Raw genomic sequence first — 10,232 nt, forward strand, 5'->3', positions numbered from 1 at the left:
CTGCCTTCGGGGTGCCTGGGCCTTCGTGTGCCCCAGACACGCAGGACCTGGGGTGGGTGGCCGAAGATCACACCTTCAAACTGACCTCAGGTCAAGGAATTCTCCTCCCGCGGTAGGAGGTCTGAGATGCCCAAACTCCAAGCGGGCAGGATCTTCTAAATATCCGAAGCCGTCCAGGTCCGGGGAAGGTCCCCTCCAAGAAGCGCCTCCCCCCAACCTCCCCCCGCCCCCCACACACACACACACACACACCTGCGCGCATAAGTTGGAAACACTTCCCAGGATCCACACCTCCGCGAGGAAAAGATATTTTTTGTTGTTTTTTAAGACTCCTTCCCCCAGCAGTGGGAGCCCTGGTGACTCCTGAGAAGCTCAGACCAGGGCAGACGCGGGAAGAACGGCTCCGATGTGCGCTTCACTGGAAGTGCAGCAGGGTGTCGGGGAGCTGCAGAGGGAAGTAAGAGAGGAAAGGGATCCCGAGCTGGTAAAAGCCGCCCTGGACGTGCGGGTCCAGCATTAGGGAGGCGTTGAAAGGCGGACAGAGGCTCGCAGAGGCGGCCAGAAGCGAGGTCCCCAAACAGCCGCCGGGATCCTGCTTGGCACCTCCCAGGAGCTCGGCCCCTGCAGCCGGCTTCTGGCCCTGCCGTCCCGCCAGGATGCTATCTATGCTGAAGCTCTTGGACTTGTCGGAGCTCCTCGGAGAGCTGCGGCAGGCGGGGCGCGCTGGGGTCCCCGGGCCATCCACCGGGCGCGCCTGCTGGCCCACCGCCACCGCCGCAGCGACCTGGACAGCGCCGCCCCCCGCATCCACCTCTGGGGGCTCGAGGCCGGGGCAGAGGAGAGACGCCGGCGAGGAGCCCTCCCGGAGGGGCCAGGGGCGCGAGGGCGCTCCCTCGTGGCGGGGGGTCGCGGGTCTGGGCCGCCCTACCCCGCTCCCCGCCTCGGGTGGCGCTTCCGCGGTGCGCTCTGGCGTCTCCGCACGGGACCGCTTGGTCTCCGGGGGCCCGCCGCCCGGCTTGGGCTTCCTCTTCCGGCGACGGTAGTTGCCGTTCTCGAACATGTCCAGGCAGCGAGGGTCCAGCGTCCAGTAGCTGCCCTTGCCCGGTCGCCCCTTCTCGCGGGGCACCTTGACGAAGCAGTCGTTGAGCGAGAGGTTGTGGCGGATGCTGTTCTGCCAGCCCTGCCTGTTGTCGTGGTAGAAGGGGAAGCGGTCCATGATGAACTGGTAGATGCCGTTGAGGGTGACCCTCTGCTCGGGCGCGTCCTGGATCGCCATGGCTATGAGCGCGATGTAGCTGTAGGGCGGCTTCTGGGGGGGCTCTGCCCGGCCCGTGGCGGCCAGTGCGGCCGCGGGGGCGAACGCCAGAGGCAGCCCGGGTCTCTCGGGGCCATACAGATAGAGCATGGGCGACGCCGCCAGAGCCGGCAGCCGGGGGCCGAAGAGGTGGCTCATGGCGAGCGCGCGCCGGCGCCGAGCTCCCCGCGAGGCCAGAGGCCCGGGCGGCTTAGGGACTGCGCCCCGCGCCGCAAGGACCCTCCCGGGGAGCCTGCCGTGCGTCTGCCTCCCGCTCCGCCGCTCTCCCCGGCCGCTCCGCGCTCTGTCCCTTCTTCATGGCTTTAAAAATGTTAAATAATTGTTGTAAGTTTGCTATTATATGTTGACTTAGCGCTGGAAAATAAATTGTCTATGATAAACAGTCGTTGTGTTCTCAGCCCACCCACATTAATTAAAATTTCATTGCTGAAAAACTCCAAGCTTTTCCCTCCACGTGTCTTTCTGATACCAGCCAATCGGTTTCGGGGCTATTCCTTCATTTGTTTATAGAATTAGTCTGTTGATAAGTCCGCCCACCCAAGTTGAATCAAGCTGTGTTTATTTGGAAAAATTTCCGGGCACCCAATATATAAACGCACTGATCTGATGTTTGAAATATCGCGTCCACCCCTTGACGCTGTGAGCACACACAGTCAGCGAGGCAGGATGTGGGCCCCGGGGCCTGGGAGCAGGGTCTGCCGGGCCAGGAAGGAGAGGTGGGGATGGGGGGCGGAGCGCAGGGGTGAGTTTTTACCGCTGACCTGGGGGAGCCCCCCCTCCCCCAACGGCCCAGCCTCCCACAAAAGGTCTTTTCTTCTCCCAGGCTTAGTAGGAGGTGTAGAGATGGCACAGTCTCACGAGATGCCTTCCTAGATCTTTGAAAGCTTTCACATCTGTGGTGGGAGAGGCATCTCCATCAGAGAGGTTTGGGAGTCTGATGAGAAAAGGATGCAGACCTCCTAGGGCAGGTCCTGGGCTTGCCCCCGAGGAAGTCACGGCCCTCCCCAGGTGGCTGGTACCCCAGAGGCAGCAAGCATCGACCTCCAGGGAAAAGGATCCTGGAGCCCAGCTTTCCCTGAAGACAACCCCTATGGTGCCAGGGAGCTGGGTAGGGCGTGGGTTACCTGGTCCACAGCTCATTTGAGGAAAGTTTCGAAATACACCCGATTGGAAAGTTCAGGGGGAGAAACTAAGGTCTTTCTAATGGGGCTGAGGTTGCAAGCAAGAAAGACCATAAAAGGGGAATTTGGCAGCTGGCTGGGGAGAGCTGGTATTTGTGAATGCGGGTCTCTTGCTTTATATTCTGCGCTTTCCTGTTTATAACAAGGAGGGGGTTATAACAACTTTACAAGTGCACGCAGCTGGCCCATGATTACATTAAACATTTGGAAAGCCTGCTTGGTCTCCCCCGACCCACCCACTCACTCTGGGGTTCAGTGCACTCCCCCCACCCCATGCATTTTTACATTCAGCCACGTCAGAGTTTGAATCAAAAGCCGTGGATGATGCTGATTCCGTTGGAGGTGTCCTGCCCTCACTCCACCTCGTGGGAGGGAGGGGGGCATGTAGCGTGACTAGTTCTTGTTTATGATCTCTGATGAATAGTTTTTAAAGGAAAAAAAAACAACACCAGCATTCCGGATTACTGAATTGGCGTTCCATTGAGTGAATCGGCTGGCCGTGATGCCAAAGAGAAGATGGAGGAGTGGAGGAGGGGGGGGTGGGGGCGAGGGAAGGTGGGCATAGAAATTGCCCAGGACTGGCTCCCACCCTGGATGGGGAGAGAGGCCCTCGAGGTGCATTGGGGGGGTGCGGGGAGGCTGCCACTGCTGCTGTCAGAGAGGCGACACCATGCTGCAGGCTGGTTTCGAGCGCTCAGGATAATATCACCCCAAAATGGGGAGTCCAGAAGTTTGGGGGTTCCGGATAGCCCGTGGGAGAGCGAATACGTTTGAAATACCGAAAAGGACGTGGCAATCCGGGTGGAAAGACCGGTTTGGGTGCAGGCGCGGCTTGACGGAGTGCCAGGCCAGGCCCTGGGACACACCTCCGAGCCTGCGTCCAGGGCGCCGCATTTCTAACCTGGGGCAACCTTTGGGGCCTGGCCCACCCGGGCCTAGGTCCTGAGGGTGGCCCTCCTGCCTGGAGGGGGCGGGGCGCTGTCCTCTCTCTGGATCTCTGGCTCTTACCTGAACACTCCTTTCAACCCTGGAGGGAGAAAAGAGCCTCTACGCCGCGCTTTTGCAACCCTCGGTCCCACAGTCCCGGGGGATCCCCAACCTCTCCAAGATCAGCGCGCCCCCAGCGAGTTCAAGTTGGGGTCTAGCTCGGTTTCAAGCCTCGCCCGCTCTAACAGACGCAGAACAAAAGATAAACCGGTGTCATCCGCACTCCCACCCCCACCTCCGCACTCGGAGCCCTTCACGGAGCTACCCAGGCACCGGAGTCCAGCACGCACATCCCTGCCTCTCCAGAAAGGCGCGCCGCAGCGACGCTTCTTCTCAACTCTAAGGCGTATCCGAGCTTGAATTCGTACAATAATAAACACCACCCAATTTGGGCATGGGCCGGACGCAGGCGGAGACACGCGCGTCTGGTGGGCGGGTCACTGATAGTAAAGGGGGGAAAAAAGAAAAATCCGAGTTCTAGTCGCGGTCTGGAGAGGCATCTCCAGCCCGGCGTGTTTGCTGAAGTTTGCAGTGTTTCCCAGAGCTTGCAGCCGCAGAACTCGGGCCTGGCGCCCCAACCCGGCTCCCCCGCGGAGATGAACCCTGGCCTCCCAGGTGAAGAGCTTTTGTAACTGCGATAGGAAAGACCGCGCTGGAGCGAATTTCCGGGGAGCGCAAGGCACAAGCCTTAAAGTCTGAGAGCGGATGCGCCCTCGTGCGGAAGCTCTGTGGGTTAGGACCCAGCGGGCTGAGGCCCAGTGGCAGGGACCTGGGACGGGGAGGAATGGGGGAGGGGGGAATGGGAGGTTGCGGAGCCTGCATTGCAAGACAGCTCGGCAGAGTGGGAGTCCCAGAAAGCCAGGTGGAGACACTGAAAGTTCCCTGTGGGTTCATACGTCTTCAGATCCCAGAAAAGAGCATTCGTGTCTGAAGTCAGTGCGAGCACCAGTACCAGCCTGCAGGAAAGGCCCGCGATGCCCTGATGTTTCCGGAGGGACCACGGCAGAAATCAGGTTCAGGGTGGGATGAGGGTAGGCAGTACCTTTCCCAGTTCCCACCTGTTGAGAGAAAGCCTTCTCCTTGGGCAGGCTAGGCAGAGGCCAGGCACCAACCTGGACCAAAGAGGCGGAAGGGGAGAGAGGAGCTCCAATCACTGCCCTCGCACTACCAGGGTCATCTACCCTTCCTCTGCTCCACCGGCAAATTAAAAAGCAGACAGTCTCGTTAACGATGACCTGTGTTCTCTCTCTCCAAATATGTGCATCACTTTCTAAGCGTGAGGACAGTGTATATGTATATGTGTGTATGTACATGTGTGTGTGTATATGTGTATGTGTGTAATTGATTCTACCATCTGTGCAATATATTTGAGAAGAGTGAGGGTGGAAAGATGCAGGACTTACTTAGCCAGGTCACCTTACTGACACCCTGAAAACACTGGAAGAGATGATGATACAAAGAATACCATTAATAACTAAAATGTACTGGAGGCTATTATACGCTGGCACTGCTCTGAGTGCTTTCCTTGTGTTAGGTCATTCGTTCCTCACAGCAGAAACCTGCGCCGTCCCCATTCTGCAGACCTAGAACCTAAGGCCAAGTCCGCCCTGAGGAAGGGTTGCAAAGCCAGGGAAACAACTGCACGATAGTCGCCGTTGCGTGAGGATGCTAAGGGCCCTGCGGCAGTTCTCTTGAGAACCCTTGCAGCATCTATGAAAGACAGGGGGCTGACCCATTTCACAGATGATGAAACCGAGGCTGGGCACAGAGCACCCCCAAGACACTGTAGGTGGTAAACAGCAGAACAGGGATCAGAACCCACACTTTTTCCCCCAAAGGTAGGTCCTCTGAGGTCTGACAACCTCAGGTGTCCACGGAAGCTCCAAGGGCTGTGCCTGGAGTGAGCTCCAGAGAGGGGAGGTACGCAGCACCGCCAGAGCTGGAGGTTTGGGGCATTATAAGCAGGAAACCAAGCGTCCTCACTTTTATCCTACTAAAACCCAGAAGCCCCTGCTCCCCCGCCCCCCTCCTCTCCCACTTTGAAAGGACTGGGGAGCCGGGTCTTTGCTGCTTCTCAGCAATGGGGGTAGGGGGTCGGGACTGAGATAACCCTTGGCTGGTCAGCTGATGCTGAGTGAAACCCACAGTGCAGGGTGGGATTTTCCTAATTATTTATTGTTTAGAGCCCACCTTGTTCCCCCAAAGGATTTAAAGGGTCTAAAAAGGGGCAGTGAGGGCTTACACTGCCCTGCCCAAGCAGTTTATCCTGATACGTAGTTAATTGAGACCACAGATGCCGTTCTCTTCTGTTTCTGGGTAAATCCTAACATCTAACAGTATGTCCTTACTATGGGCTATGCCCTGTTGAAGCACTTTCGTGTTTTGTGTTGGATTCATTAATCTTCACAACAGCCTTATTTGATGACCCCATCGTTTTCCAGTTGAGAAACCAGCCCCGAGAGCTGGAGGTGGCGTGCCCACCCGAGGTCGCATAACCCTCCGCTGGCCTGTATAGAGGGCCTGAGCTGGTGCCTGTGGACTCAGCTCAGAGAGAAAGGCTCTGCTGGGGAGCCCGCCTGCAAGAATAACACAAAGGCAGGGGGAACCAGAGGGGCTGCTGGGAAAGGGAAGGCCCAGGCCCAAGGGCCACTGAGTCAGTGGTCAGAGGAGTCTCTGGCCTTCACGACCTCCCAGCCTGGGTGGCCATAGATTGAGCACAAAGCTATAGCCCAGGCTCAAGAGGCCAGGGACTGCCCTCCCATGCTCCCCAACTCCGTTCCCTTCAGGGGGACTTGCAATGCCAGCAAGCCCATCAATCTGTCAAACCCCCCCCCCGCCCCTGCCCTCCACTTCAGCTTTTCACAGCCTCACGGCCCCAGGGATGAAGTCCCCATAAGCCTGACCCTGGGAAAACCATCGCTCCGGAGAGACACATTCGGGAACCTAACTCTCCACCAGCTGGGCCCCTCTGCCTCTGCTGCACAGCAGGCATCTTGCAAAAGCAAGAGAAAGGCTTGCACAAGTCCAGGCGGTGGCGTCTTCCCAGTCACAGTGGCCGGTTCCCGTCCCTGACTGTGGCTGCCCAGCCTTCCAAGCGCCCTAAAACATTCCGCCCCCTTCCTCACATGCCTGTGTCAAAAAGCAAACATTTCAAACGCCTTGGTGAGCTGAGGCCACGCAAGAAACAGGCGGGCAGGGAATGCTTCTCAAAGTTTGGGAAAGCATTCCAAGTATGTGGTGCAGGAAGTCACTGGTGGCTCCGACCCAGTGTGTCCTGCTCACCTGGAGTCCAGCCCCCCGCCGTCCCTGGCCTGGCTGACACAAAGCCGTAAACCCTCGGCTCTCTACTTGTCCATTTCCACCACACGGATAGCCACGGCTGTGCTGCCCAGGGGTGAGCCCGACACACATTCCGCGAGGTGCCAGGCACAGACTCTGAGACCCCAGCACATTCTTAAGAAGCGTAGTTCCGTGCATTAATCAAGGTGTCTTTTTCTCAGTACATTTTCATCGGGCCAACCTTGCCCAGGACCCCATCCAGTTTTATTTTTGGATTTGGGATGGGAAGAGGAGCGAGGGGGCAAGTGCTCAGCCATCACGGCTTGTTTTTTCCAAGGGGGACCTGGGAACTCTGCTCTCTGTGCTTTGAGTGCAGCTCACAAGCCTCTCCCAGGCCCGGAGGTGACCCCCAGGCAGTCTTGGGGTGGAGAGGAGGAGATGGACCCCGAAAGATTTACGAGCCAAGTGCTGACGTTCCCAGGACCCTGTGTTTTCTTCCCTTCAACATCGGATCTTCCCTTCTTGCTGACAGGGAAGGGGAGAGGGGATAATTGAGGACCCAGGGCAGGAGGCCCAGCGGCTGGGAGGGAAAGCGCTGGGCTGCCCCCATGCCCTTGCACTCACCTGGTCAGGCTACAGACGAGCAGACCCAGGCCAGGGCGGGAGCCGCCTCTTCACACAGCGAGATGTGGCCTTCCGGTTCCTAGCCCAGCGCTCCCGCTTCCAGGATGGACGTCAACACTGATTTTGGTTACAGGAATAGGCCTTTTGAACCAGGGCAGGGAGGTCCAGCCCGCCACAGACCCCAGCCTGGCCTTGGAGAGAGGTCAGGGTGGCGGCACACCAGCAGCCCTTCCTCCCTGAGAGGTGAGGTTGGGCATCTCTCCACGTCTTACGCGAGAAGCAGAGGCTACTCCAGCTGCCGCCTCTCTGGACCTGGGAGCGTTCAGGGTGCTCAGAGGCCTCGGGGTCTCTCCAGGCTGCCCATGTCTGTCTAAACTGCTCAGAGACACGGTCCACCCCGCCGAGGCCAGTGCGAGACACAGGGTCAACTTCCAGGGAAATGGTTTCTGCCGTGGTCTTCGGGCTGCTTCCTTGTGTTCCGCAGGATCGTTGAGACCTGCAGGACTGCATCTTATTAGGTCACGAAGGAACCTAATCACCAGCATGGCTTTATGCAGACTGCGTTCTGGGGGACCACAGAGCCACCAAGCCCTGAGGCCCACCAGCCTGCACGGACTGTCAGGCCCTTCCACCCTGTATTCCCTTTCCCCTTTCCGGACAGGCCCTGGGATCCTCCGGAGGACCGAGGACCGACTGGCTGAAGGAAGGGGCAGCAAGTGGATCTGCGAAGCAGACAGCCTGTGGGCCCAGCACTCAGTCTTTAGACCTGCAGGGTGCTGGGAAGTCACCAAAAGGCAGCAGCCCCGCTGGTGCCTGGATGCCTGCTGCTCAAGGTGTCATGCTCGTGCTCCAGGATCTTCCTACTCCGCCAGCCAGCCCGGCAGAAACAGACTCCCCGAGGCCCCAGGTCCACGTCGGGGCTGTAAAGGCTGAGCTGAGCCAGCTCTGAGCTCAGCGCCCAGCACATGGGCCAGCCTTCTGGCACCCACACCTATCTTGGCTCCTAGGGCTTCAGACTGAGGGATCCCGAGGTGACCCTCCACACCCCAGCCCTCCACACTAAACGCAATCCCCCAAGTTGCCCATGTTCCCAAGGGAGTGAGGAGCCCCTCACTATGTCGTGCACCCCATTGGGGAAAACCTTCTGGAGAGTTACCCCCACCGTGGGGACTTAAGATGCTTTCCTGAAGGGAGAAGATCCAGGGCGTTCAGAGGCTGGGCTGGGTCTCTCGCCCAACTCCATCCCATTTCTCTGTCTTGTATTCTCCGCGTGTCTCTCAGAGCTGCTCTGAGTGCCAAAACTTAAGATGAGGGTAATCTTTTGGGAACACTCTTTGAAACACCTGGGGAGGGAGAGAGCCAGCTAGAATACTCTCGCTTCTCCTGCGGCAACAGCATAAAAGAAACAGGAGCAAAACGAAACCAGCGTGCCAGAGAGAGCTGGGCAAGGAGACGGGCTGCCTCTTTCTGCAGCTCAGGGGGGGGGGGGGGGGGTCTCTCTCTCTATCTCTCTCAATCTCTCTCTCTCTCTTTCTAACACCCCCTCCCCCCTGTAGCTGGCTAGCCCAAAGCACTGTGGCCTGGGGGCCTGCCCAAGGCAAGCCTGGAGCACTGGGGCTCCCGTTCCTGCACATTATGAAAAGGAATAAAAGGCAGCGTTTTAACCACATGCCACCTCTGGGGCCACAGACTGAAAGAATCTGTGTCACATGTACGGGGGAAATTATTACGATCAAACTTTCCCTAATTCTATCTCAGCATGACATAGAGACAGAATGCCATGTTTAAAACCACAATACAGCACCCAGGTTATATCTCACGTTCGCTGCATCAAGGAAAATCACCTTTTGGGAAATCGTCCTGGCTCATAATGTTCCTTTCACATGGAGCTTGGCCCTGGGGGAGGCATAGCTCACCTGCTGGGGTGGGAAACATCCCCCAATTTGGAGCTCCAGCCTCAAAATTCAGGCACAGGGACCAGCAGGGGAGTTGGCGGGTTTGGGCCAGTGAAATCGATAACAAAACCATTTCCCCTTGGGCCACATCTCGCAAAAGTTGTGTTGCTATTAAAAATAAAAAATAAAAAGATGAGATATCAAGATTGAAGAGAAACAACCTCATTACTTAAAGTCTGAAAAGGTTAATAAATTTAGAACCCAAAGCACTGGAAATTATTTTTGAAGAGCAATGAAGCTTTAAGATTTTTTCACTGCAATAGAGTAAGGATTTGGAAATCAAGAAGTACAGAGATCTGAAATCCACCTCTGAACAGGCCATTTTCGGGATGGTCATTAAACGCTACAGACTCAGCCCCCTTTGGTCTTTCACTGGCCCAGTTCAAACTCTTCTCCGGAAAAACCACCGACGTGGGTAAGGAAGTCCGCATTTTAGGAAATCCAGGGGAAGCAGGGCTCCTCCTGGTTTGTGGTTCGCCAACAGAAGATGCGTCTCCTTCCCCGCCTAAATTGGGGATGGGTGGGCATTCAGGTGGAATGGCCCCGCTCATCTCAACAATTGACCTGTTTTTTTCTGCATTTAGCAAAATGCACGGCAGCAAATGACATTCCAGCAAGCAGTCCCTCTGGCAGTCGCCTCTAAGCAGGACCGTCCCTGGGCTGCCTCGACCAGGCTGAAATCCACCAGGTTGACATTCTGAATTAATAGAAAGCCTTTTCTGTCACGAAGACGACAATAGGGAAGTACCCCTCTTGTTCTGTGATCACCTAGATATGTCTGTCTACACACTTACCCACCTGTGTAACAAAAAATAACCCAAGCAGGTGGATCCGCAAACCCACCGTGGCTTCGTTTTAAATGCGAGAACACAAGCACACTGTTTTTGGGGC

The 10,232-nt window shown here is 57.1% G+C and overlaps 1 protein-coding gene across 1 annotated transcript; it reads right to left on the bottom strand.

The window, feature by feature from the left end:
- Positions 1–301: 301 nt before the first annotated feature.
- On the bottom strand, positions 302–1,453 carry FOXL1 (forkhead box L1). The gene has a single exon (XM_008139734.3). The coding sequence runs from the start codon at positions 1,451–1,453 to the stop codon at positions 416–418; it is 1,038 nt and encodes a 345-aa protein (XP_008137956.2). The 3' UTR covers positions 302–415.
- Positions 1,454–10,232: the final 8,779 nt, after the last annotated feature.

The sequence above is a fragment of the Eptesicus fuscus genome, chromosome 21 (genome assembly GCF_027574615.1).
Source record: "Eptesicus fuscus isolate TK198812 chromosome 21, DD_ASM_mEF_20220401, whole genome shotgun sequence".
Lineage (NCBI taxonomy): Eukaryota > Metazoa > Chordata > Mammalia > Chiroptera > Vespertilionidae > Eptesicus > Eptesicus fuscus.

Excerpts from the sequence above, each read along its gene's own strand:
- FOXL1 (XM_008139734.3), bottom strand. The coding sequence starts at position 1,453 with ATGAGCCACCTCTTCGGCCCCCGGCTGCCGGCTCTGGCGGCGTCGCCC.